At 54.2% G+C, this 27,878-nt stretch overlaps 1 protein-coding gene across 1 annotated transcript; it reads left to right on the top strand.

Annotated features, from left to right (window-relative positions):
• Positions 1 to 3,183: 3,183 nt before the first annotated feature.
• On the top strand, positions 3,184 to 26,205 carry FOXN4 (forkhead box N4). Its single transcript, XM_044241092.1, has 9 exons — positions 3,184 to 3,269; positions 17,310 to 17,455; positions 19,369 to 19,493; positions 19,607 to 19,717; positions 20,044 to 20,171; positions 20,776 to 20,872; positions 21,880 to 22,087; positions 24,482 to 24,865; positions 25,946 to 26,205. Exons 1-9 carry the CDS (start codon positions 3,184 to 3,186, stop codon positions 26,203 to 26,205), a joined length of 1,545 nt encoding a protein of 514 aa, XP_044097027.1.
• The last annotated feature ends 1,673 nt before the right edge of the window (positions 26,206 to 27,878 follow it).

Raw genomic sequence — 27,878 nt, forward strand, 5'->3', positions numbered from 1 at the left:
AACGTAACAAAAGAAGGGTTTCTGCTAAGTTACCCAGGTTTTCTGCATGCACTCAACTGTAGGTGTTGGAGAGGCAATATTTTCACCAACCATTCCTGAAGCTAAGAACTTAAAATGTCAATCTTTAGTAAAATAGCCACCGTTCCCAGTCAAAAGTCCAGGCAGAGCAGCCGAGGAAAAGGGAGGTTTTCGAGGACTGCCCAGAGGACCCTGAATCTCTCTTCTTCTTCTTCTTTTTTTTTTTTAATCTTTTAATGAAGGGTCCCTTCCTGTCTTTTCCATAGTGCATGAGTTTATAGAACTCTCAGACTGAATGCCTTTTACTTAAAAAGCTTTACTGAATCCGTCAATTTGCAGAAGACTTTCCAAACTGCTCTAAAGATATAAAATTCTACCTTAGTGAAAAGAGCTGTCATCTCAAAATGAGGTAGTGAGGTCACCTCTATTTACATACAACTCCATTAAGGATTAACAGACAGACACTGGAAAACTTTGAATTCTTACAACTTAACTTTCAAATTAATTATTGGTCACAAATTATAGTTCACTAAGGGATACTCAAAGCGAAGTCAACGACCTTTAGAAGCAGGCAAAATGCAAAATGTGAATCTATATAGGTCGGAGAGAAATGAAAACTTAGTGTTTCAGGACCATGACCTTAACCAACATCTGTAAACTCCACTCTTTCCCCCTAGAGAAAGCAAGCTGATCTATTTACTCCTGGCAGAGAAGAAAGGAGTAAGGGCGCCCAGGTGCTAAAAGAAAACCATTCAGGAGGACGTGGACCAGCGCCAAGGTCACAGCCCACCTGAATGAGAAATGAAATCCAGGTTCATCCAGCCTAGGGAGACCTGGCTCCTTCCTGGACGCAAGCGCCAGTTAGGAAAGCCTTCCCAACCACGGATTTGGAGACGCAGCTCCCCTGCCCGCTGCGGGGATGTATATTCAAGAAGCACTGGATGCCTCGGCCAGGGCGACACAGACTTGTGCCCACGTGCAAGGGCTGGAGCCATGGCGTCTCGGCACTCTGGGTTCGAATCCTAGTTCTGCCAGGTCCTGGCCGTGCCGGCCCCTGCCCACCAGGGACCGCTCAGAGCTTCGGGTTCGCCATAGGCACAAAGGGGACCGTCCTGTCTCCCAAAGGGCTGGCGTGCAGAATAAACGAAGGGACAGAAACCTGTAAGGAACTCAATCAAGGGTGACCGTGACGATGATGATTGTCGTGACTCTGGCAAATTCTTCCAGCGGAGGCTGGAAGAGCGCGGGCGCCGGAAACGTAGACTTTCATAGGGGATCGAGCTAACTCCAGCCCCTAGTAGGGGGCTGCGGGGACCTTTGTCCGCGAGCGTCCCGCCCGCCGCCTGCGGTCCGCGCCACCTTTCCCGCGGCGGGCGCCGGGCGGGGCGGGGCGGCCGGCGGCGCGGGCCCGGCGGCGGGGAAGGCGGGAGCGCGGGCGCACCGGCGGGCCGCAGTCCCCAACGGCTCGGCGGGCTCGGCTCGCCGTCCCGAAGCCCGAACTCCGCCGCGCGCGCTCCGGGCCGACTCACTCTCCACGCGGGGCGGGGGGTGGGGGCGCGCGGCTAGCAGAACCCGGCGCCTTCCACCTCCGGCCCCCTCTCTGCCCGCCCCCCGTCCCCCGCGGCCCCGGCAGGTGGAGGCGCCCAGCGCGAGCGCTCCCGGCCCCGCAGCCCCCGCCCGCCAACCCGCGGGCGCAACTTTCTTAAAGGGACAGGTGGCCGGAATCCTCATCTACCTGGAGCTTGGACTCGGCCTCCTGGCCGGTCCCCGCTTAGGGAGAGAGGAGAGGTCTCGGCAGAGCTCTCCGCCCACCCACCTCCTTTCCCCCTGGGGAGGTGACGGAGTGCAAGTTTTAATGCACCCGGCCTCCTTTTGGAACTTAATTCTTTTGGCCTCCTTTTGCAACTTAATTCTTTTGGCCGAAATCACCCTCCCACTGCTCCTCAAAGCTTGCTCGCGAGCATGCAGTTGCTGCCACCACTGGCAAAGTTTGAAGAGGGGTGTCCCCACCCCTGCGCCCCGCCCCGCCCCACCCCACCCGGAGCCCCGGGGCGTGCAAGGCTCGCGGATGCTGGGAAACACCCGCTGCAATTCCCTTGACCCTGCCCTGTAACTGACCCTTGGGGGAAAAAAAAAAAAGCCCCCTGCACGGCTACTGCGCATGCTCTGAGCTGGACAGCTCCAGAGAGGGAAATTTAAAAACGGTTCGAGCCGCGACGGCGGCCAAATTGCGGAACGCGAGGGGTGAGCGCGAGGGAGCCCCCCTCCAAAACCCCCGCCCGCCCCAGGAGCGCCTGCAGCGGCGACCCGGCGAGGATCCGCGCCAGGTACCACCTTGCAGGGTCGGCTTTGCTCCCTCCTCCGGGGCAGTGCCCAGCATTGCATTTCCAGGGGTGGAGACCCGGGTGCAGGGGCCGTGGGGACTACCTCTCTCTGCTCCCCTTTTCTCCTTCCTGGGAGTCCCTGAGTGACTTTTGGGGCGGAACTGAGAGTCTTTTGGTGGGTTTCTGCGTTGGTTTCAGGATTGAAGTTTGAGAAACTCAGGGAAGTTTTGTTTTGTTTTGTTTTGTTTTAGTCTGTGTTTCTGTGTGGCGGGGGCGTGGGGTGCGGGTGGGGGTTGGACTGATTTTCCAGCCAGGGCATGTGGCATTTCTGTAGGCATTTCAAGGGCGAGAGCCTAGCGGGAATTATTCCCTTTGCTAGTGGGAATTTGGTTCCCCCAGAGATACATACATGACACATCAAGCTGTCCTTTTTTTGAAAATTTTTTTATTTTCAAAGTGATTGTAACAGAGCTGCGGTTGAAAATAGGCTGGGAAGAGAATCTGGTTTTTCTGATTTCTATTTTGCAAGTCCTCATTTTCCAAGACTTGACATTTGGATTCTAGAGTCTTCCTCCCCTTTTCCCACGAATTCGAAAGAACCTGCAATTCCATTCCATTCTCTTCCTTTGCTTCTGGAACCCTGTAGACTTGCCCTGGGAAAGTGACCTCTGATGTCCAGAAATCCTCTAGTACCACCTTTTTTTTTTTTTTCTTTTTAAAGTGTTCTGCTAGTTGTTTGAGTTCCATCCTTCAGAACTGTGGGAAAACGGAGTTTCTACCCTGTCCACATTGTCACTGATGGGAGTTGTTTTGTTTTCCTTCTTGTCTTTTCCCCAAGGAGATGATAGAAAGTGACATCTCATCCATGATGTCAGGAATTATTCGAAACTCAGGGCAAAACCACCACCCCTCTCCACAGGAGTACAGGTGAGGGTTGCTTCAGCAATAACAGTCGCTATATTTTCAAATTGTGTAAAGTGTTTCTGTGCTAATGTTTATGGTTTCTGCCCAAGAACTATTGTTACATTAAATTCTGTGATTTTGCAAGAGAGGGAGAAGATCTCGGTCTCAAAATTGGCCTCTCTGAGAGTGTCTGGGCTTGTGGCCTGGGGAAATGGGACCTCTCAAAGCCCAATCTTTTGTCTCCTCCAAGGGAGGTCCCCTCCTGGGTGAGAGACAGGGTATCCTGGCGAATGTTAAGACAATAGATGGCTTCCCCTACAATGGCCCAAAAGGGGCTCCAGGAAATGCCCCCCAAAAGCTTTGGGGGGGTTGTGTTGGTGGGAGGAACTGGCTTACATCCTCTTTGGATGCTGGAAAAGTTGTGAGTGGGAACTCCTGAATTCTTAGCTTGGCTGTATGATTTTGAGCAAGTCCCTTGCCTTCTCTGGGCCTCATTTGCTTGTCAGTTAAATGATGCTCTTGAATTAAGGTCTCTCCTGGGTCTCATGTATTTGAGGAATAAATTTGGTGGAGTCTGAGGCCAAAATAAATGATTTCTTGAGACAGAATGAGGCGAAATACAATTGGGTGGGGGAGAACTCCTCAGAGCCTTTGCCTTTTTGTCTTCAAACCTCAGAGCTCAGACGGCCCCTAGGGGGTCAGCCAGTCCAGTTCCCTGCTTTTACAGCTGGGGAGACTGAGGCCAAGAAGGGAGAAAGGGTTTGTGCAAGATCACATAGCAAAGAGAGGGAGAAAAAGGAATGATCTGGAGTCTCCTCCCAGCCACTCTCCCTTGAGCCCAGGAGGCCTGAACTGGTTGGTTCCCAGTGCCCCACCCATCAGGGAAGACACGTTCATGGGTTGAGGGGGCACAGCCCAGATTATGGAGTAGGGACAGGACAGGGCCTGGCCTGGGAAGAGCAGGCTGTCACCTCGGATCAGCCCTGTTTACCCAGGGGCTGTCTGGCCTCCTGGGGACCACTGCAACTCCCCAGCAGTGCCCTCTAGGGCGGACGGAGGCCCCCAATTAGAGGGAGGTTGCTTCCTCAGGGCTGTGGGCCTGGAGGTTGCTTTCTGAGATCCAAATGAAGACACAAATGCAAACAGCTATTCGCTGAGAGCTTACCGTGTGCAGGTCCGGGACCCCAGATGGACTCCAGGCATGTAGCACTCTTTGAGCACCTACTGTATGCCCAGCTTGGGAGCTGCTCTGATTAGCCTCCACTGTACAAGTGAAGAACCAAGGCTTGGAGCAATGAAATAAAATCTTTAATGGAAAGCAGGAAAGTAGACAACCACGGACTTCTAGGCTTCTTTCCAGCCCCGAATGGGTTTAAATCATGGCAGGTGGACTGGGGGCAGCCTGAGGGTGTTAGGAGCTTGGGCTGTGAAATCAGTTATGATCCCAGCTCTTCTGGCTGTGCAGAGCAGTCTGAGTTTCCTTCATCCATAAAATGGGACTAGAAATAGTACCCACCGCATGAAGTTATTAGAAAGATTAAACATAATTTCCAGCTCAGCCACTTGCCAGTTGCATGATCCTGGGCAATTTCCTTTCAGAACCTTCATTTGTCTGCACAGCCGGGCTCATAAAAGTTACCTCTCACTGGTTTTAAGTGCAATATCTATGAAATTGTCTGGCCCCCAGGAGGCACTCCAGGTCTGGGGGTGGCTCTCCCTCTGTCCTCCCAGCTGGAAGCCGGCGTTGGGAGGTGAGGGAAGCCATTGCTTCCCTAGTACCATAGAGCTTTATTGTTGCCTAAGGCGCCCCGTAAAAGCCCCAGAGTTAGGGAATCGGGATGAGAACAGTGGCTGCTCTGGAGTCGGATGTGTGTGCAAGCTCAAAAGCCAGCTTTGGACAAGTCGAGTTTCCTCACCTTTCAAGTGAACACGATGAGGGCATGTCCTTCCTCTGGCTGCTGGAAGAAGTGGGTCCATTTTATAGGGCAAGAGACACAGAACCAGCAGGTGCTCTTGTTCTTATGACTTAGTTCCATCAACGAGGCTGGCTTGCTGTGAGAGAGGGGGTCTAGGGAGTTCTTTGGACCCTCACCTTCTCCCAGGTACTGCCCAACAGGGGCTCCCACCTGCTCTAACCCTTGGGGTCTCAGTCCCCTGTGTCTTGGCCAGCCCAGCTCACAAACTGTCTGGGGGCACTGGGCAAGCTGCTTGTGTCCAGAAAGAGCAGAGAGCAGGCAGTAAGCTTACGGGGGGAGCGGGGGCTGGGGTGTGGGGAACCCTCAGTGCCTACCCAGTTCCCTGACCAGCTGGCAGGGCTGGGGCCAGTAGAGCAAGGAGCAGTCCAGCCTCAGCCCCCACCCAAAGTTGCCTGGGCATCCTGCTTTTCCTGTTTGCGTGGATCCAGGACTTTCTTGTGTTCCACAGCGAGCATGCCTGGAAGGCAGGGTAGTAATCAAAAGAATTGCAGCTGGTGGTCTCTTAAGCCTTCACTACCTGTGCCACAACCATCCCCATGAGTGTAGCCTGCCTCTGCCCGGTTTGCAGATGAGGAAACCAAGGCTTGACCTGTTGAACTGGCTTTACACGATGACACAGTCATGGGTAAAGTGGCGGTCGAACCAGAAGCTGTCTCACCCAGAGGGTATTGTCACCCCACATCCACTCAACTCCCATGTCCCACTGGTGAAGAATGCAAGGACTGGAACAGAATAAGTTGCTCTGCCATTTTGCCGCTGTGTGACCCCGGACAAGTCACTATCCCTCTCTGTGCCTCACTCTCTTCATCTGTGAAATGGAGTAACGAGAGAACCTGGGTCACAAGTCATTGCAAGGATTCTGCGTGACTTTTCTGCTGAAAAAGAGTTCGGCCAGACCTGAAATAGAGTGCTTTCTCATGGAGGAGAGCTTTGATGATCACGTAGCACCTCTCAGGCCCCTTCCAACCACTCCCATTTTTCTCCCTGAATAATAGCCAAAGAGAAGTTTATGGGCTTCTCATTGCCTCTCTTGCGTCTCCAGGGAATGGCTCCACGGACCACTCAGGCTGCTGGTCCAGCCTGTTTCCAGCCCCCTTGCAGCCCTCCACACAGCCCTCCATCCCCAAGGGCCGTCTTTGGCCGTTAGCTTTCAATGGCTGTGTGTGGGGATGGAGGGGGCGGGGCCGGGGCACAGCAGCTGGAGGCTGCCCTGCCCCCCCCCCCCCCCCCGGGCCCCCGCAAACTCCCCCCTTTCCCTGAGAGTTGTCGGGGAGTCAGTGGCTCGGCTTAGACAGCAAATTGGCAGCAGGTTCCCTGCCTGTGACGCTGGGGCCTGGGGCCAGGGCAAGGGCCAGCCCTGACCCCACGGACGACAGCAACGGCTTACGTTAGATGCGAGTTAGCCTGTTCCCCTTTGGCTCGGGGCTGGGAAGGAAGTACGCTCATCAAGGTTCTGCAAAATAACGACTTCCTAAGCACCTACTGTGTGCCAGAAACCCATAAAACTCCTTAGGAAGCTCCCCATCCCGTTCAGTCTTCATATAACAACCATGAAATTAAGTGCTGGCATGATCCCAATTCACAGACAAGGAGATGGAGTCCAGAGGCATACATTCAGGAAGAGGCAGAACAGCAGGTTTCCACCCCTTGCCCCAACTTCAAGAACTTATCCTAGAGGTCAGGTCCAGCCATCTCCTTTTACAGATTGGGCAACTGAGGCCCAGAGAAAGAAGGTAGACTGCTGGCTCCTTGGACCCTCACCTTCTCCCAGAGCCATATCCCCCCTCTAAGATGTGCACAAAATCCCTCCTCTCTTTGGACAGTAGTTTTCTCATCTCTGAACCACAGTGCTGGACACAGAATGGATGCTTAATAAATATTCATTGGGAGATGACTGGCTTGCTCAGTAGCACGTAAGAACACATCCACGGAAAGGCAGGGAGGTTTATACTCAAATGATGACAGGACCCTGCCATGTGGACCAGGGTGGGCAGACTCCACCTACTTTTCCTCTCGAGCTCCCTGCTGAGCTGTGGAGGGGGCGGGGAGGTGGTTTCCCCCCATCAGTGTGGCTCTGCCCATTGGTTGTGACCTCTTTGCTAGAGGGAGGGTGGGGGCTCTGTCTGTCAGGGGCAGTGACAGTCCCCACATCTGTACACCCCTTCTCTTTCCGGGTGACCAGAAGCTCCTCGGGCTACCTTGCAGGCAAGGAAAAGAGAGGTAGCCTTCCCGGGGGTCCAGCCTTCCTTTGGCTTCTTGGGTTCCACCCCAAGATTCATGGGCACACACATGCACAAACCCACTGCCCACCCTCCCACCAAGTCCCAGCCAAGTTCTAGAAAGGAAAGATTCTCTTTTCCAGGCTCCTAATCAAATCATTTCATACTAAGCTTACTCTTGGCCCCGCTGGGAATTCCCGAGCTTGCTAAACTGCATTTGATTTTCTTTTTCCTGTAAACGGTTACATAAGATATTTCAAAAGCTACGTTAGCTAAATAAACACCACCATGAGATGCTTAGTCCCTTTTGTGTACAGGTTGGATTGGAAACAGGAACAGTTTGTGGTAATGTAACAATTTCCTACCAACCACATCTCCAGGAGGCAGGTAAAACCTCCGTGTTGTAATCAGAGCAGAAGTGATGTCCCAGGCCTGAATGTGCCTCTGTCTTCTGCTCCGCTGGGTTGGTAACCTGTTTCTCCAAAGACAGTTTTTGCTGTGGGAACCCCTCCTAGGGACCATGCAAAGCCAGAGGAGAGGAAAGAAGGAACGTTGTCTGAGCACCTGCCATGTGCTGGGCTCTCTTCTACCTTCTCTGATCTTATCCTTACAGCTGCCGTCCATGGTGGAAATTATTAGGAGAATGATTCCATTTTATAGATGGGAAAATCAAGGTGCAAAGGGGTGAAGTGATTCGCCCAAGGTCACATAGCTTTGTTAAGATGGGATTTGGGTCATAAAAGGTTGTTTCCTTTCATGGCACAATTACTGTATTAACATTAAGGAACCCCGATATAGGAAACAGAGTTCACTGCGGGCTTTGCACGGGAGCTCTGTAAGCGAAAATCTCCACAGAAACAGTAATCCTTCCCCCAATACAGGTGGCCCACTGCAGGCACCTGTATTGTGGCCCACCTTAGCAAGGGCTCCATGGAGTTTTACTTTTATAGCAACAGGAGGCAGTGGCCGCAGGGGTCCAGCTCACCTTGGGGGAGAGGGGACAAATATTTGTCAAAGAATGAAAGCTGTGCTGGTCACTCTGGGACTGTAATCAGGTATAAGACAAAGTCATCCCTGACCTCCGGGAGTTTAGTGTCTGGAAGGCGGGGCTTGGCAATGCCTGAGTAAAATTAATGGGTGATCTCAGGGGTCTATGCTATGTAGACATTAAAAGCTCTAATCATTCCAGGGGATGGAAAGACTGGGAGATGCTGGACGGGTCTGGGAGGCTTCCTGGGGTGGGGGTATGGCTAAGCCAGGCAGGAAATGGCTAGAGACTGGGCAATGCAAGTCACATTCTAGTTGAGCTGGGCGGCTGGGCGGGGGTATCCTTCCACCTTCTCTTATTTTAGCAAAGAGGTAATAAATGCCCATAGGGTGCCAGGCCCTGTGCTGAACAAAACATAGGGCCTCCTAGTCCTTGCCCTCTTAGCGTGGAAAGACTGGAAACATACATAAATGAATACTTGAAAAATGCTTAATGTTCTGCAGACACATACAGGAAGAACCCCCAGAGGCCAGGGGAACCTCTCCGAGAAGGGAAGATTTGGGCTGTGCTGAGTAGCATGAGGAGGAGCCAGCTGCGAATGACTGCATGGAATAGCATTCCGGGCAGAGGGAACAGCATATGCAAAGAGCACTTAGAATGTTTGAGGAACTCAAGGATAGATAGGTTTGCTAGAACAGAGGAGATGAGGACAGGAGGGGAAGGCAGGGGTGGGAGGTGGCCAGGCCAGACCACGGTGAGTACCTGGACCCTTACTCCCCTAACGGGTTTTAAGGACAGGGCCACATTCTCACGTCTCTTTTGAAAGGCTACTCTGACTGCTAGGTGTTAAATCCATCCATTCCACAAATAGTTGTCTAGCCCTTGAGCCAAATGGTGTTCCATACCCTTCCTGTGGTTTGCCCCGAACCAAGCAGCAGGCCCTCTTCCCCTGTCTCGTCCACACATGCGGAAGTGTACTCTCACAGGCATTGAGTTACCTGCACAAGGACCTCTGCTAGGAGTAGGGCCAGGCCTGCAATCCAGGTGTCCCCGGGCTCACCCCTGCAGTGCCCTGCCCTCTTGGCTCAGCTCCCATCCCTCCAGCAACACGGCTGATTAATTAAGGACCTTGTTAATTAACGTCATCAGGTTGGTCCCCTGGTCCATATGGAATGACAGTCATGGACTCCAGTGGTGCCTCGCTTTGCCCAGGGTTGCCAAGGAGGCGCCCATCCGATCCTTCTAAAAATGAGGATACTGACTCACTCTTCCTGCCCACAGCTTGATTTATTTCAGCTAAACTGGCAGAGAGACCAAGCAAAGAGGCTCCAGGGTGGGTGGTTTAAGCCCCAGCTCTTTTGCTTCCATGCTGTGTGGCTGAGCACTATCCCTTTGCCTCTCTGAGCCTCAGCGATCCCATCTGAGAAATGGGTTTGCTAAGGAGCCATCCCGCAGACTTTTGAGAGCTGAGGGAGGTGCAGACCAAAGAGGGCTGGCAGGGAGGTAGGCATGCTAGGGGACCAACCCTCCATCCTGGGTCACTTAGAAAGTTATCTCCTTGGACAGAGGTCCTTCTGTGTTCTTGCCACCCAGCACAGCGAGTTGGAGTTCAGGGAATATTTCAGGAGTTCAGGGACACTCTGCTAGTGCTTCTACCTTAGAGCCCACTCTGCTGGATGCTCACTTTTTAGAAGATGGTTATAATCATGCAAACACTGCCACACAAGTCACACAGGTGGGCTGGGAACACCCCTCCCCACCGCCCTGCAACAAATACTCTGAGAATGGGCACAGATGTTAGCACCCCATGGTACAGATGAGCAAACTGAGCCCCAGAGAGGTAGACTCCTGCAGACCAGTCTCAGAGCTACTAAGTAGCTGCGTGGGATTCAAATCTAGGCCTGGCCTTTAAAATTTTAAAGGCCTAGGCCTTTAAAATGCCCCAGAAAAGGCAACAGGGGTGGGGAGTGGGGAGGTGCTAGCTGGGGTAGGCTCAGAGTGTGGTATTGCAGAAGGCTTGGAACTTCCGATGAGCAAACTCACAAGGGCACACAGAAGAGACACATAGAATAATCAGCACATAGTAGGCTCTTGGAAAATGTCGGCCAGATGAGTACACTGCTGATAGACTATTCCCCGGGCTACCACCTGGCTCCTAACCAGGGTCTAACCACAGCCTCCCGCATCCCCTACTCCCTCTGCAGTCTACCCCGAGTGGCCCTGCAGGCTGTGTGTCCATCCCAGTAGCAGCCCCACCGAGATGGAAGGGGCTCAGACCTGTGGTGTTCCAGATTGGGGAAACTGAGGCCCAGGGAAAAGTGCTGGAGCGGGTACCTGAGGCCATTGGCCAGAGGCTGCGGAGGCAAATTCTCCTGGCTCGGCCTCACTTCTCCTATCTTTGAACAGGGGTGACGACAACCCCCCCAGGGGTGTGTGTGGTGGGGGGTTCTAATAAGGAAAGGATGGATATGTCCCTGTGTGCGGTGGGGAGCTGTTACTGAATTCAGGGGACCCTGGGGAGCCAGATAGGTTTTTTAATTTTCATTTTGCCCCAAAAGCTCTCCACTCGTTAATGAGGAGGGACCCCCTGTTGATAATAAATGCCCCAGTTGGTTTGAGAAGGGAAGCCCTATCCGGGATCACCTTTGGGACCCCTGATTTTAACAACCTGATTTTTCAGTGGAAAACTTGATGTTTCATCTGGTCTGATGCTAATGAACTAGGGTGACGTTCTTGCCCATCGCTTTCGGGTAGATGTCTTTACTATTCCTGTTTTATACACTGAGCCCCATAGCAGGTGACCAACACACAGCCAGGAATGTTCAGACCCTGGTCCACCCACCTTGGGGTTCATGCCTTCCCCTAACCATTGTCTACTCTGACACTGTTGCATAACAGATGGGGAAACTGAGGTCGAGAGAGGAAGAAGCACTTCCCTAAGATGATAGAACTTTGGAAATGTGAGCATAGACTTTACGTGCAGGCTGCTCCCTTGAGCTGTAGGGTCTTGGCATCAAAGGGAACTTGGAGGAGGCTTGGGCTCATCTTTCATCCAGTAGGGGCCTGACCGGTCATCCCTCAACTCCTGTTTGAATGCCCCCCATGAAAGAGAGCTCACTACTTTGTGAGCTGCCTTAGTACAAGGTCCCCATTTTTACAGAGCTCTCCTATAACTTCCTCCCTTGTAGGAGGTAAAGTGGGGGAGTCTTTTATAATGAAACATACTAAAACAAAAATTCCATGAAATCAGCTCCTGAAATTTCCAAACCTTAATCAAATTTCCAATTTTAAGGCAATGTGGAAACACCACAGATTTTTCCATCATGACTGAAAAGAATGTTCCAGACCACCACTGTCTTGTAAGAACTTTCTGTGGTGATGGAAATGTTCCAATTCCATGCTGTCCAATACAGCAGGCACTGGCCATGTGTGGCCACTGAACCCTTGAAATGTGGCTGGTATGATGAAGAAACAAAATCTGTACCTAATTTTAGTAAATTTAAATAGTCACATGTGGCTTCCTATGGATAGCACAGTGCTAGAATTTTCTAGAGTCCACAGAAAATATTTTTTTACCTGTTCCTTATGGGGCAGGGAGAGAGGACAATGGGGCTGTAACCAGCCCAGTCCCCAGTTGGGGGGCTGTAGACAGGCCTGTTTCTCCCTGGCCTCAGTGTCCCCATCTGGTAAATGGGAAGGCGGTAACAAGTAACCACACCTGCCTGACCGGGCTGGGCACACAGCAGGGACTTGCCCACCCCAAGCCATTTCCATAGGCTTTTATAAAATTAAATAAAATTAAGCTGGGCCTTTCACCCTTGCTTGGTCCTGGGGGACAGGGGGGCAGTGGGAGTGGGGACATCTAGAAGGCTGGGTCTATTTGTTCATTTGTCTAATCCATGAGGACTTTTTGAACACCTGCTGTGTGCCTGGCTCTGTACTGGGCTCTGGGGGGTACAGCTCCTCCCTCAGGGGGTATAAGGTTCCCTGCTTCAACATCAGGTTCTTCTAGGGGCTCCTGCCCCCAGCTGTGGACTCAGCCCTGGTCCTAGCCCTGCTGCTGGCCTCCTCCCTGCCAGAACTGGGGGTGCCTGAGAGCTGAGGGTGGCGTACAGCCCCTGTCCTTTTTGGAAATACCTCCTGACCCAGAGACTGAAAAGACAGACCTAGAGAGAGTGAGCAGGAGGGGTCTTGGGAGACCCCCAGGGTGGTAGGGCTGGATTTTGCCTTTTCCTTTGAATTGCAAATGTCCTGTCTTCTCCCAGCAGAGGGGAAACCCACTCAGGGGACTGGTAGAAGGTCACACATACACATCCCCCAGGGAGGAATCCCAGACCCTCGCTGATGGCGCATGTCCCACAAAAACCATGTCCCCTATACACCACCACCCCAGCTCTGGGGATGGGTACAAGGAATCGGTGCTGGCATTACCCCTTGACCCATCTTACAGGTGGGCCAGCTGAGGCTGGAGATTACACGCCCGTCCGAGGGCCTCTGGCTGGGAAGACAGAGTGGTTCTCAAACCAAGAAGTCTTTCTCAGGTGACACCAGCTGATGACCCTGTGGTTTATGCCATTTACAAGGAAGTGCTAGAAGAGAGTAGGAATGGGGCTCACCGGGGCATCTTTAACGAGGGAACTCTAGGCCTTGGTGAGGGACAGGTGGCAGGTGCTTCACACAGCACCAGCACTGTGGACAGAGGGCTGACGTGCCTCTGCAGGGAGTGGAGGAGACAGATGGGTAAGGACCTGGGCCTGGCAATGGGGACGGGACCTATTTAGGGCCTGGCGCACTGCCTCCCGGTTCCTGGGGCGCACGGGGAAGAGGCCTGAATATGGAGGATGAGGGAAGTGAGCCAGGCTTCAGGGCCAGCGGACCCCCACCACAGAGCTTTGGGGTGTCCATGTCCATGGCAGGAGACAGGTGGGGATGGGGGATGCCAGTGTTAGGCACGGGCAGGAGGGAGGCCCAGCAGGGGGCTCGGGGCCTGGCCACCGACCCCAAAGGGAGAATGGGGACCAGGCCTGGGTTCAAGGTGGAATACACACTGGCCTGTGGGCTCCTCGAATCCACCCAAGGAGACAGAGACAGTTATACTCCCATTTTCCAGATGAGAAAATGGAGACTCAGGGACCAGAAGTGGCTTGTCTGAGGTCTCACAGCTAGGGGTCACCAGGACTTGAACCCAGATTTGTCTAGTCAAAGCTTGCACTGTGCCCCCCCAAGGTTCTGTCACACCACCCTGGAGCTGTCCTTCCCCCGGAGCTTTGCCGGGAGGTGCCAAATGTGGCTTCCCAGCCTCACAGCTCATGGGTGGGACCCCAGGCTCTGGGCTGGGTCTTGAACTCTGCATTTGAATCAGGTCCTGGGCAATGCTGGTATCCACAGCCCCACTCGTGAGCCCCAAGTTCATGGGGCAGGGGAGCATCACCCCCAGGGGCCCTCTGATGGAGCAGAAAGACCTGGGTTCAAGTCCTGGGTGGCTTCAGTTTCCCCATCTGTACAGTGGGGCTGCCTGCTCCCCATCCCTGTTGGAGGCTGTTGCAAGGACTCAGGGAGGCAGAGGCTAGCTCTGTGGGTGTTAAAAGTTTTGGACATGACAGCCACTGTCGCACCCTTCTTTGGGTTGGTGGCCTGGGGGTCAGCTTATTTCAACCAGCCAAGAAGGCATTTAAGCCCTCAGTGATCTGACAGCGGCGGTAGGGGGCAGAGAGACAGCAGCACAAACTTACTGGCCCTGGCAAGGTGCAGGGAGCAGCCAGGATGCAGCGGGGTCCCTGAGCTTGGGGTCGGGGTGGCCAAGACTTCCTGGATGACAAGTCACTCTTGGGCTGGAATGAGCCCACACGGACAGCCCGGAGCCCTCGCCCTGGTCTTTTTCTGGACTATGAATCAGAAGCAAAATGTTTCCCTTCTAACCTCAGTTTCCCCATGGATCAAATGTGTGGTGAGATGAGATGATGTCTGAAGGCGCTTCCTTAGTAAGAGGCCAGAAGACGATGTGCAGTGAGCCTCCAGGGATGGGCACCGTTTTTTTTTTTTTTTTTTTTAAAGATTTTATTTATTTATTTGACAGAGAGAGATCACAAGTAGGCAGAGAGGCAGGCAGAGAGAAAGGAGGAAGCAGGCTCCCCGCTGAGCAGAGAGCCTGATGCGGGACTCGATCCCAGGACCCCGAGATCATGACCTGAGCCGAAGGCAGCGGCTTAACCCACTGAGCCACCCAGGCGCATGGGCACCGTTTTGAAGGGGGGGTGGGGGAAGGAAGTAAAAGAGCGGCACTCCTTGCAGGGGGAATTGCTAAGGCGTGGCGGTGGGACCATGCTCGGGGGTCCCAGGGTGGGGAGGGTGGCTGGAACAGACACTGGATGGCCGCAGGAGGCTGCTTGTGCTCCTCATAGGTTTGTGTGTGTGTGTGGGTGGGGGGGGTGATGCTGAAGGAATGGGGAGCCGGGGTCGGGGCACACAAACAGCAGGACCAAAAAAACCCATAAAAGCACAGTCAGAATAGCACCATTTACTCCGCACCCTCCCCCACCACGAGCTCAGCAGCATCGTTAACCTTCTGCGATCCTCCCTTCATGGGGAAACGGGCTCTTAGGCATTTAAGTGACTGCTTGGGAGTCTCAGTTTCTCTGTCTGCAGAATGGGGAGAGAGCATAGAGGCAGTGTTCAATACACGGGAGCCGCTGGTGGTTGCAGCAACAGAGGCGGGTCCTTGAGACCACAGAGCCCAAAGCTTCCACAGACTTCCAGTTCTCTAGGGACCTGGCTGATAGTAACATTAATACTGGTATGAATGAATCTTGATCACAGCCGAGTCAGACACTGTTCTAAGGGCTTTCTGTGTGATCACTGCTGAATCCCCCTGATACCCTAGGAGAAAGGAAGTGTTATTAGCCCTATTTTACAGATGAAAAACTGAGGCTCACAGAGATTAAGTCAGTGGACCTGGTACACAGGTAAGTGAAGACTAGGATTGGAAGGCAGAGCCCGAGCTCGTAACCACTCTGAGGACGATCTGTCAGTCACCGGCCTGCAGAGACCCTGCTTGCACCCAGAAAGTCAGTTTGTTTACAAGCCCCCCCACCAATACCACTCGGGGTGGGGGGGGGCTCTGGCTTCAGAAACCTGCCAGCAGCAGCTCACCTCCATTCCTTCCTGCTGCCCCAGAACCAGAGAGAGCGGCAGGGGCAATAGGGAGCTACAGCAGGTAAGGGAGCAAGAGCAGGGCTCGCACCACCAGACTCTGGGAGGTCGGCCAGTCCTGGGGTGGGTGGGGACTGGCCAGACGCCCCCATGCATGCGGTGGGCGGCACACCAGGCCCTGCCCCTCAGTCTCACCCCATGGTCTCCACGGGCCTGAGGGGACAGATGGCATCGCCTAGGCCTGGGCTGTGGCTGTCCCTCGCCAGATGAGTTACGAGCAGGCTGCAGGAGTGGCAGCCGGGGGTGGGGAGGGGGGCCACAACGACAATGGCACAGAGACCTTAGGACAATGGGGGCCACGTGCCACGGGGGCAACAGTCGTTTGTCGCACAATGGGCCGCCGGGGGACAGCAGCCAGGCCAACTGCTGCTGCTGACACGGCAGGCCGGGTTTTCAAATCGTTTCCAGCCCCTGTTTTCCTACAAGGCAGCCAATGGCTGGGGCAGCCTGATGGTCACCTGATGCCAGCCTGGTGGGCTGAGGGCCCAGGCCCCGCACCAAGGAGCAGTTGTGGCCATGGCAACGCTAATTGTGGCCCTAAAACAGAAGGAGAGAGAGCGAGCGTGGGCGAGGTGGGAAGGAGTGGGGAGAGAAAAGGCGAGGGACAGTGGGACAGCAGGGGGAGAGCCCTCCAGCTGGAGGGCGGCCCTGGGGGACTGAGACGGATGCCCCATGGTGGGTCCCCTGCCCCACACGGGACAAGGCTGGAGGCTGCGCTGCTTTCTCTCTCCTCCCTTTCTAGGAAGCCCTGAGACTTATTCTTAAACCGTGGCTCTCCGGATGTGGACTGGGGACCTCTGGGCCACACACCAGAAGGGCCCTGGCCTGGTGGCCTGGTGGGTCTGGTGTGGGCTCTGGGCCAGTTTGCAGCCACCTTATCCCGTGGACAAGACACTGCCATGGGACCCCAGGGCCCTTGGAGCCGTGTGGCAAGCATGACTTTAGGAGTGCTGGGAGGCCTGTTTACGCCACACTGGGGGGACCTGCCTGCCATTCCCAGTGGGTAACCTTTCTCTTTCTGTGGAGAGTCTGTAGAGGGGTGGTGGATGTGGGTCCTGTGGGGTTCTCCAGGGGCTGCTGGGGACATGGTGAAGAGCTTGGGCTTCAGGCCTGGCTGCCTAGGTCCCAGCCCCACCACTTCCTGTTACGTGTAGCTTTGGGCAAGCGACTCAGCGCTCTAAGCCTCAGTTTCCCCAAATGCAAGAGGGACCTGTGGGTGTATCCGACCTCTCAGGGCTGCTGCAGGGATTGAACAGGATTGAAAAGGACTGTGCCTGTTGAACACCTCAGTTTCCCCATCTGTAAAATGGGGATACTACCACTACCGTTTGCCTCATGGGGTGAGGAGTGTTCAATGACTTACCACCCATGAAGGATTTGATATGGTGTCTGGCACATAGTACGTGTTCAACAAACATTAGTGTTTATTATTTGGGGGCTAGGTAGGGACTAAGGTAAGATACAATAAACACAGGCATGATTTGAGGATGTGGGATCTGGCTACCAAAGTGGTGATCCAGGGACCACGCCTAGCCCAGGGGATGGACACAGGAGGGTGGCTCAGGGAGGTGAGGGGCCAGGGATGATTCCAGAGGTGGAGGGGAGCCTCCCTATATGGCCAGGAGCCGACCTGAGCTCCCCGCCCCGCCCGAGCTCCTGCCCCTCCCTGTAGGCTCCTGGCTACCTGCAGTGATGATGACCTTCCCGGGGACCTGCAGTCCCTGTCATGGCTCACAGCGGTGGATGTGCCACGGCTGCAGCAGATGGCGAGTGGCCGCATGGACCTGGGTGGCCCCGGTGCGCCGCCCCCACACCCAGGTAGGCGCAAGGGGGGTGGGGGTGGGGAGAGGCGTGGCGCAGGGGTGGGGGGGGAGGGGCGCCGCCCAGCACTGCCCCCCAGCAGCTGGGTGACTATGACAGTCTCTCACTCTCTGTGCCTCTTACTGCATTTGCAAAACATGCCTGATGACACCTTCTTCGGAGGGATGGGGGCATTCGTGTGCTCACCAGCATGTGCCAGGGTTCAGTGATGAATGAAGACAGCCCCTTCTCTGCCCCTTCCCCGCTTGTGAACAGCTGAAGCAATTGGCAAACTACAGCCTGCAGGCCAAAGGCAGCCTGCACCCTTGTGTTCAGAATGGTTTTGCATTCTTCAAGGGTTGTAAAAAACCCAAAGACAGAAACCATACAGCTGGCAAAGCCTCAAATATTTGCTATCTGGCCCCTTACTGAAGAAGCCTACAGAACCCCGATCTTCAGAGAGAGGATACGTTGGAAGGTGCCGACGGTCCTGGCACACAGTAGGTGCTCAATAAATGGCAGCTAGCTGCTGTGATAGCAAGGAGACAAAATAGCGGCACAGGAAGTGTTGAAAACAATCATCAAGGTACATTAAAAGTGCCAATAGTTGACAAATTAGGGTCTAGGAATATTTATTTCATTGAACAAATTGTTCTTGGCCAAAACGTCTGTAGCAGGGGTCTGCAAACTCTTTCTGTAAAGGGCCGTGTAGTCAATATCTAGACTCCGTAGGCCATAGGGTCCCTTTAGTACAAGCCCAGCCCCAGACAATGTAAATGAATGGGCATAGCTGTGTACCAATAAAACTTTATTTACAAAAACATGGCACAGGCTGGATCTGGCTTTGCTGGATCAGGGTTTGCCAAACCCTCATCTAGAACCTCCAGATCCATAACCTTGGGCAAATACTTTCCCCTCTGACCTATTTTCTTATCTGCAACAAAAGGATAGCAGAGCTGCCCTCCTGGAGTGTTGAAAAGATTCAATGCCAAAAGTACCTCGGAGATACAATAGGTGTTGTATGGCATGCAAGAGATGGGAAGCATGAAAGAAGGAAGCTGTCCCTTCTTCCCTGGGCGGCTGCACCCCTCCCACGCTCCTGTCTCTATGAGTCATACAAGATGTGGTCCTAGTTCTCAGGGAGCTGAGGGTCTGGTCCAAGAGAGGCAGACAGACCAAAGGCACCACGGATGAGCCCAGGTGGTGGCCAGGACTCAGAAGAGAGCTGAGGAACCCCAAAGGCTTCCTGGAAGAGGTGGCCGCAGGGCAGGATCATCTTGCAGGTCAACTTGGTTTAATCTAGAAGGTAGCCCTAAAGCAGAATGGTGGTGAGGATCTGTGATAGATGAGCAGTGTCTTGCCCAGGCCCAGGACCGGGTGGCTGGAGTGCAGACGTGAGGACATCCACTAGCTCAGGGGCAGGGCTTGGCAGAGGGTAGAGGAGGCACAAAGGCATTCAGAGCGAAGCCTGGTGGCCCTGGGAACCAAGATATGATTCTGAGGAGGAGAGCTGAACGATGAGTTGATGTTTGGGCTTCACGATGGACGAGAACCGGGATACTAATGACATCGTTGTTATTATTAGTTACTGACTCCTATTGACCGAGATGTGGTCGTGTAGCCAGCAACGTGATAAGCCCTGTATAGACATGACCTCCCTTAAACCTCCACAACAACTTCATATGTAGGTGATCTTGGGAGCTCCCCTGTACAGATGGGGAAACTGAGGCAGGCCCCAGATCACACAGCTGGTAGGCACCCACAGCTCAGCACTGCACTCTGAGTGGTGATTTGCCAAGCACCTGCCATGCACCTGGTCCCAAGGGTGTGGGTGAGGGCTCTGTCCTCTGGCGGTGTCCAGGGATGGAGCCATTCTGCCCGCAGACCCCATTCCTCCGGCCCAGCAGCCTCTCCGTGCTTCCCTTTTGCAGGTGCCTTGGCCAGGGCGGCTGACCTGCACGTGGGAGCTACCGCAGGTGCCCTGCTCCATGGCCCGGCTGGCGTGGCCCCCCCAGGCATGCTTGGCCTGGGCCCCATAGCTAGTCACGGAGCCACTGTAAGCATCACTACGGGGGTCAGGGAGCTCGAACGGGGGGAGGGGGGTCCTCCAGGGCGGGGCTGATCCACCCTCACCCTAACCCCCTCTATCTCCTCTTGCGGCCCCTGCAGGTGAGCCAGATCCCTGTGGGGGGCCAGCCCTCATCTGGCCTGCAGGACTCGCCACAGCTATACTCGTCCACCCCCCAGACACAGTTACCGCTCCCCGCAGGCCCGCAGCAGGTACCCGGGGGCTGGGGGGAGGGTCCTAGACTCAGAGACACACCTCCCTGCATTGGGCTGGCCAGGAACCTCTCTGAGCCTCAGTTTACTCTCCTGCAACACAGAGATAGCTTTCGCCATGCCCACAGAGTCATTCACTGGGTTCCCGAAAACCCCCACAGGGAGCAGAGAGAGAGAGGATTGTCTTCTGGGGCCGGTGACTTCACATCTTACTAAATAGCATCTCCTAAAAAGCAAGCCTGGGGTGGGGTAGGATTCCTGTGAGTGGCTTATGTCCTTTCTTACCTTCTCTCTCTGCCACGCTTCTCTGCTCCGGCTGTGGGAAGTGCCCTCCCGTGAGCCTGTATGGCTCCCCATTTGGAGCACGGTCTCCGTACTCCCAGCCCCGCATGGCTGTCCATTCATCTCAGGAACTGCACCCCAAACACTACCCCAAGCCCATCTACTCATACAGGTGAGGTCCGGGATGGGCCGCGGCTGTGGGGGGGCTAGGGGAGGAGAGAGGCGAGGCTGCCTTTAGGACAGCTCAGACTTGCAAGGTGGGGGGAGCTTTTGGCGAGTGGGGAGCCCCAGAAGGGATGTGCTCTAGGAAGGATCAGCTCCCAGGGTGGAGAACCCACTCCAAACCCAGAGCCCGATGCTCCGTTCTGTCATTCCCAAACCATGCGGCCTCGGGAAAGCAGCTTGTCCTCTCTGAGCCTTAATTCCCTGTGATGTAAAAAGCCATCAAAATAATATTGTGTACCCTGCAAGAGTGGGGGTGGGTGGTAAGCAGCCTAGTTAAGTCTAAAGGCCCACAGACATTCACTATGGGGAAGGAATAAAGAGAGGAAAAGAGTTTTCTCAGACTGGTACCACTGTCTGAGCTCAGGGTCAAGGAGAAGGGCAAGGGGTGGGCAAGACCTAGGGCCATGGAAAGGTACCAGAGCTAACACCATTTGAGTATGGAAGGGCTGGTACTGGTGAGATCAAGCAGGGCAGACTTCCTGGCGGAGGGGACCTTGGGCTGTCAGCCTGAGACCCCTTTAATCCTGGCCTGCCCCACCCTTCGCCTCCAGCTGTCTGATCGCCATGGCCTTGAAGAACAGCAAGACAGGCAGCCTGCCCGTGAGTGAGATCTACAGCTTCATGAAGGAGCACTTCCCCTACTTCAAGGTGAGGGTCCCCAGTGGGGTGTATGGGTGTTAAGAGGCCAGCTGCTCTGGCATCTCCCTCACACCGCCAGAACCCAGGACTAGCCCCAGACCAAAATGGGTCACTGTCTTAGGTCCCCAGTGATGGCCGTAGACACCTGTGCATTCACACAGGCATGGCCAAAGAAGCCTAGAAGGAAGAGGGGGCATTAGAGCCGGACTCTGCCCAGAGATGGAGTTCACCGGGCATCCTGGAGTGGGGGAGAGCAGAAGATGGCAGGGTCAGCTTAGTGACTCCACACAGACTCCCCAAAACACCCTAATGCAGAACACAGACGTGGCAAGAGCCGTTGCTTCTCCAAGCCTTGGTTTGCTCATATGTAAGATGGGGAGAATGACAGCCAGCTGGCCAGGGGAGTGAGGACTCTGTGGGTAAAGGGCCGTGGCAGCTCCTGGCGTGTGACTGGCCATCACGAGCATTATTTTTGTTGGCATCAAAGGGAAATAAGGAGGGAAGGAGGTCAGAGGGTACCAAGCTGCAGGGTCCCTGACTTGGACAGTGTCCTTCGCAGAAATACTGCAGACAGTGGTGTGTGCGAGTGCAGGGGACAGGGGCTAGAATGTGAGCTGCACTGTAGTATCTGATTACCTAACAATTAAGTATGAGCATTGAAACATGACTGAATATACTTGGTCAGTTATCCGCGTGATTGCATCCTCTCTCTCGCTTGCTTCCTAAGGAGGAGAGAAGGAGGGGACAATTCGGCATCCCTGGGCTTGTTCTCACATAGTAACTGTTGGCTGGAGCTGATATGCGGCTGCCCCTTTAAAAGGACGTGGCCCTCCTGGTGAGCCACAGTCCCCACAGTCTCTCTTGCCTTCCCAACTTAAGGCCAGGCGTCAGACTCACTTCACCCCACCGCTGCCATGCCTTGCCCCTTGAGGCCTGTGTCTGAGATGCCCCTGGAGAGGAAGGGCTTACGAGAAGGTCTCTGAGGGCATCTCCTGTGCATTCCTCTGTCCCCACAGACAGCTCCCGACGGCTGGAAAAACTCGGTGAGACACAACCTGTCCCTGAACAAGTGCTTCGAGAAGGTAGAGAACAAGATGAGTGGCTCCTCACGCAAGGGCTGCCTGTGGGCCCTGAACCTGGCCCGCATCGACAAGATGGAGGAGGAGATGTACAAGTGGAAGAGGAAGGACCTTGCTGCCATTCACCGGAGCATGGCCAACCCCGGTGAGGCCTAGACACCCCCACTGCCACCCGCAACACGTGTCCCTGCCCATAGGTCCCGGCCTCGCTGGTGGGGACACGGGTGACTGGTGGACTTTCCTCCTTTCCTCCCGGGAAACATGCCTCCCCTGGGGCAAGTCCACGGAGGCGTCTGGTCAGAGGCCTGTGGAAAGCTGTTCAGTCTCCTAACGCAGCCCCTAGTTTCTCACAGAGAAATGCCAAACTAAGCAACCATGGAGGACATTGCTTTCTTACATTGCCTACTGCCTTGGCACCAAGTTTCAAAATAATAAAATAGTAACACCCAGTGTAAGCTAAGATGTGGAGAAACAGGAACCTTCATAATAGGATGAGTGAGACATTTCCACGTCAAAATAATATATAAAAACCCTGCAAACTGTTCCCTACTTTTTTGGTCCAGTTACTTTACTTCTGGTAATGTATGCTGAGGATATCAAAAATTCCAACAAAAGGTTTACAGACAAAGTTATTTTAAAGATTTGAAAGAGAGAGAGCACATACAAGAGAGAGGGAGAACTTGAGCAGCGGGGAGGGGCAGAGGGAGAAGCAGACTCTCTGCGGAGCAAGGAACCTGACAAGGGGCTCAATCCCAGGACCCTTGGGATCATGACCTGAGCTTAATCCACTGAGCCACCTAGGAGGCCCACAAAATTATTTCTACTAATAAAAATTGAAAGCAATTTATTTTTTTTTAAAGATTATTTATTTATTTATTTGACAGAGAGAGATCACAAGTAGGCAGAGAGGCAGGCAGAGAGAGAGGAAGGGAAGCAGGCTCCCTGCTGAGCAGAGAGCCCGATGCGGGACTCGATCCCAGGACCCTGAGATCATGACCCGAGCCGAAGGCAGCGGCTTAACCCGCTGAGCCACCCAGGCGCCCAAAAATTGAAAGCAATTTAGATAGGCAATTAGTTAAATAGATATAACGCAAGGATGAGATGCAAGAATATTTTTGAGGGGCGCCTGGGTGGCTCAGTGGGTTAATCCTCTGCCTTCGGCTCAGGTCATGATCCCAGAGTCCTGGGATCGAGCCCTGCATTGGGCTCTCTGCTCAGCAGGGAGCCTGCTTTCCCCCTTCTCTCTCCTTGCCTCTCTGCCTACTTGTGATCTCCGTCTGTCAAATAAATAAATAAAATCTTAAAAAAAAAAAAGAATATTTTTGGAATAGAAAAATATACCCCAATGCAAAAAGTGAAAAAAGACAATATAACACAGCCTAATCATATTTTTAAATATATAGTAAATGCACATATATTTAAATGTGTGTGTGTAGCCATTCATTTATATGTGTGTGGATTTATGTGTATGGACACACACATACACATGCAGAGAGACTAAAAGAAATATGCCAGACTCTTGACTGTGAATGAAGAGACCACTGGTAATTTTTATATTCTTCACATGTTCCTGTATTTTCTGAATCTTCAGCCCTGTGCATGAAGTACTTTTACATTAGCAAAAAATATTGCATCTGCTTTTTTTTGTTAATTAAGAGATGTGACAGGGAGGGACATAGAAGTGACATCCATTGGAAAATGTCCAATGGAAGGTTAATCCCACCCAGCCTCAGAAATATTTGGCCTGATTCTGTGGGGATCATCATGCTTGAGATTTGGGTATGAAGGAGGATGGGGGTGTAGCTCAGAGATGAATAATTCGAAAAAGTGAGGAAAAGGGGACCATGGTGTGATCCCATAGGCCCTTAGTAGGGTAAGGAGCCTGACACAGGGGTTCGATCCCAGGACCCTGGGATCATGACCTGAGCCAAAGGCAGACGCTTAATCAACTGAGCCAACCCGGCGCCCATAAGTGTCCTCTTTTCTAAAATGTGTGCCATCTTAGATAGGTCCCGGAACCCTAGTGGTCCAGTCTCAAACTAGCGTAACATTCAGGGAGACTCAAGCCACCAACCAGATATAATTTCAGAGTAATCATCTCTCTTGTTTATAACCAAGAGCATTAAGGAGGATCCGATTTTCAACCCACAGTAACAGCTAATGTCTCTTTAGTAGCAGGGAGCGGCTAGGACCCCTTGTGTGTTCATACATTTTGTCCCAATGTCGTGGGACCTGTCCTCTCTGCCTTGCCTCCTCTTACAGAGCTGTTAGCTTCAGGGACGTCCTTGAGCTAAAGCACTGTCCCAAAGAGAGGACCTACCGTTGTCATGTGAGGCTCCCTCATTCCTCACAGACCCTATGCAATCTGTGATTTCATGACATTTCCCCAACAGCACTGTGCAGAGTGCACAGTGCCCTCTCATAGACGAAGAGACCGAGGTTCAGAGAATCCAAGGGAATTGTTAAGTTACAGACATGCTAACGGGGGGGGCCTGGGAACTACAGGCCGGCTGCTGAGGGACCTCTCCCTTGCCTGCAGAGGAGCTGGACAAACTGATTTCGGACCGACCAGAAAGCTGCAGACGGCCTGGCAACCCCGAGACCACTGTGCTGACTCACGCCGCCACGGTGGCCATGGCCCACGGCTGCCTGGCTGTCTCCCAGCTCCCACCCCAGCCCCTGGTGACCCTGTCCTTGCAGTCAGTCCCCCTGCACCACCAGGTCCAGCCCCAGGCACATCTGGCCCCAGATTCTCCAGCCCCAGCACAGACCCCGCCCCTGCATGCCCTGCCAGACCTGAGCCCCAGTCCCCTGCCCCATCCTGCCCTGGGAAGGGCCCCTGTGGACTTCATCAACATCAGCACCGACATGAGCACCGAGGTGGACGCCCTGGACCCCAGCATCATGGACTTCGCTCTGCAGGGTGAGGCTACAGGAACGGGGTAGGGCGAGACAGAAGGGGATGGTGGGGGTGGGAGAAGCTGCAGGGCCAGAAAGATGGGGGCAGGCAAGCAAGAGGAGGTCCGTCTGCATTTACCCCTCCGCTCATTCCTTGGGCAAGTATTTCCCAAGCGCCTCATGCTGGCGAATTACAGCAAGCATTTCATGAGTGCTTACTGTATGCCCTAGCCATCACCCCAGTCCCACCACACAATGGTCCTGGCAGGCCACTGCCATTTCCTGTCCCCATTCTGCGGCTGAAGAGATGAGACAGAGAGGTGAGGTTGCTGGCCTGAGGGTCAGCCGGCTAGTAAGGGGCAGAGCGGTACCTCCACTCAGGGCTGTCCGACCCCCAGCTTTTACTCAGTAACCGCTTCAGTGTGCGTGTGCCAGCCGGAGGCCAGGTCACGCTCTGACCCACTGCCTGCCCCTCGGTCGTGCTTGGCACATAGGAGCTGATCGAATGCCTGCACGGACAAGGGAAGTGTCTTATGATTTATCTGTTCATGACACGGGCGCTCCTACCGTGCGCCAGCCAAGGGCCGAGGACTCCTCCCTGCCCCTGCCCTCTGGGAGTTCTCTGTCGAGGGAGGGAATGGACTGGTTAGCAGGTTTGTGAGTTAGCTAGTGAGGGTGTTACTTACAGCTATGAAAGGGTATATTCTGCTCTCTCTGCCTGTCCCCCTCGATTATTATGTAGGGAAATTGTTGTTTTGTCCCCAGGCTGGACCATGGTGGGAACCCAGAGAGAGAGTCCATGTTTCTACACATTCCCCTGTCGAAACCTTGGGCGGATAACAGGGGTGTGTGTGTGGGGGGCGGATGGAGTCTCTGATTGTCTCCACTCATCCCAAGGAGCCTGAGGCTCAGAAGCGACACTCCCCGGGATGCCCAGTGGGAAGGGGGAGGGCTGGGGCTGGAACTTGGCTTCTCCATGCCTCCTCCCCTGCAATCCCTGACTTTGAACCCTACACACGGTCTTTGCCTATTCCTTAAGACAGGACTTGAACTCGGGTCCATCTGTCCTGAAGCCAGCTCACCCAAATGCCTTTGTCTTTGAAAGGGAACCTCTGGGAGGAGATGAAGGATGGGGGCTTCAGCCTGGACACCCTGGGAGCCTTCGGAGACTCTCCCCTTGGCTGTGAGCTGGGGGCTTCGGGCCTGACCCCCGTCTCCGGCGGGAGCGACCAGTCCTTCCCAGACTTGCAGGTGACGGGTCTCTATGCCTCGTACTCGACCCCAGACAGCGTGACCGCGTCAGCCACCACCTCCTCCTCCCAGTACCTGGGCGCCCCAGGGAACAAGCCCATAGCCCTGCTTTGAGGTGGTGGCCTTGTCTGCCCCCACCCCAGCCCCTGGCAGAGAGCTCCCCGGAGCCTGGTGTACCGGGAAGTGAGGCCTCTTCCACCTGTTGGCGCCCCTGGCCCTCTCACTCCCCCACAGGCGGCCTTTTGGGCAACTCCCCCACCCCAGGTCAGAAGGACAGAGGAGAATGGACAGGCACACCAGCTTCCCCTGACCTCAACGACCTCCCCGCCAACGCTCCTCCCAGAGAGTGACATCTGAGAATGAGATTCTGGAGCCTGCACCCCCGCCAGGCTCCTGAGAGGACCTGCAGCCCGCCTTCGAGATGGGATGCATTGGTACGCCATGGGAACTCTCCAGCAGGGAGGCCCTTGAAATCATTCTTCTGGGGCTAAGCATCCACTCGGGCCTCCAGAGATCAGGCCCGAGGCCAGAAGCAGAACCGGCAGAACCAGCAGCTCCCCTCGGCCGGCCCGGGCTGAACTCCAGGATGGGCGTGCGCCCCCCACCCTCCAGCCCTACTTTTCCTGCAGGCCATTGCACACAACAGATCCTGCGCCATGCTGGGCCCTGGGCCCCCGTGTACATTTATTTATATTTATTGGAGCCCCTCTGCAGCATCGATTGGAACCGGCCCCGGAATGAGAGTCCCCGGTCCCTGCCTGCCTCCCGGCAACCCTTCCTCCTAAAATTCTCCAGGGGATCATGGCGCCAACAGGCTCTTAGAGCCTTGGGCTGGTTTTTTAGAACAAAAAGCTCTTGGGGCTTTTTGTACGGGACATTCTCTTTTTCTAAATCAGAGACCAGAGACGTTTCTGACTGCTTAGTCATGATCCAGATTTCTTCCCACATGTGCCCAAGAGGACAGGAGTGTACCTCACTCCAGGCTTGGGGGCTTCCAAAAGGGAGACCGGGATGGGAATGGGAAGGATGGCGGGGGCCATTCGTGCTGGGATTTAAGACACTGATGGGAAAAAAAGCAAAGGGGACGATGTAAAGCTTGCCCCGCGTGGTGAGAGGCTGATGGAGCTGCCAGGCGGTGTGTTTATTGGCACCTGCTTGCCTCTTCCTTGCCTGTTCCTATGGCTGTTTTTATGTGGTTTTCTTTCTTTCTTTCTTTTTTCTCTCATTACCAATTACTGATTTCACAAGTGATGGATTCTGCAGACGGTGGGTGGGAGGGACAGGAGAACGGGTCTGGGAAAAGAGAAGGTAAAAGAGAAGGACCCTCCAGCCCCATCGATGCCGAGAAGTGCAGTGGTGGTTCGGACCACTGTCCCCTCTTGACCAGCTGGATGTCCGGCGGTGTCTGGGCATCCCCAAACCTGAGGACCAGACTCTTCATCAGACAGCCACCTGGAGGGCTCCAGGCTGGGGCTTGTCTTAAAGGACCATCTGGAAGCACTTGCTACCTAGTTCTGGAACTTTCTGCCAAGCAGCCTTCCCCTTTAGACACAGCCTGGTGCTGGCCATCTGAGCAGGACCGCTCAGTGGCTTTGTGGGATGTGACCCCCAACAAGTTAAGATGTTTGAGTTGTTGCCAATGAAGACCTCATGTTCAGGTGACGCAAAGACTCTCAGAGAGTAGCGTTGAATAACTGTCTTTTGTCAATAAAGGCTGAACGGCAGCTCTGTGGCTCAGAGGGAGGCGTGGGCGGAGGTGAAGGACAAAAGAAAGCGCTGTTTGTCAC

Source organism: Neovison vison, chromosome 3 (assembly GCF_020171115.1).
Source record: "Neovison vison isolate M4711 chromosome 3, ASM_NN_V1, whole genome shotgun sequence".
Classification (NCBI taxonomy): domain Eukaryota; kingdom Metazoa; phylum Chordata; class Mammalia; order Carnivora; family Mustelidae; genus Neogale; species Neogale vison.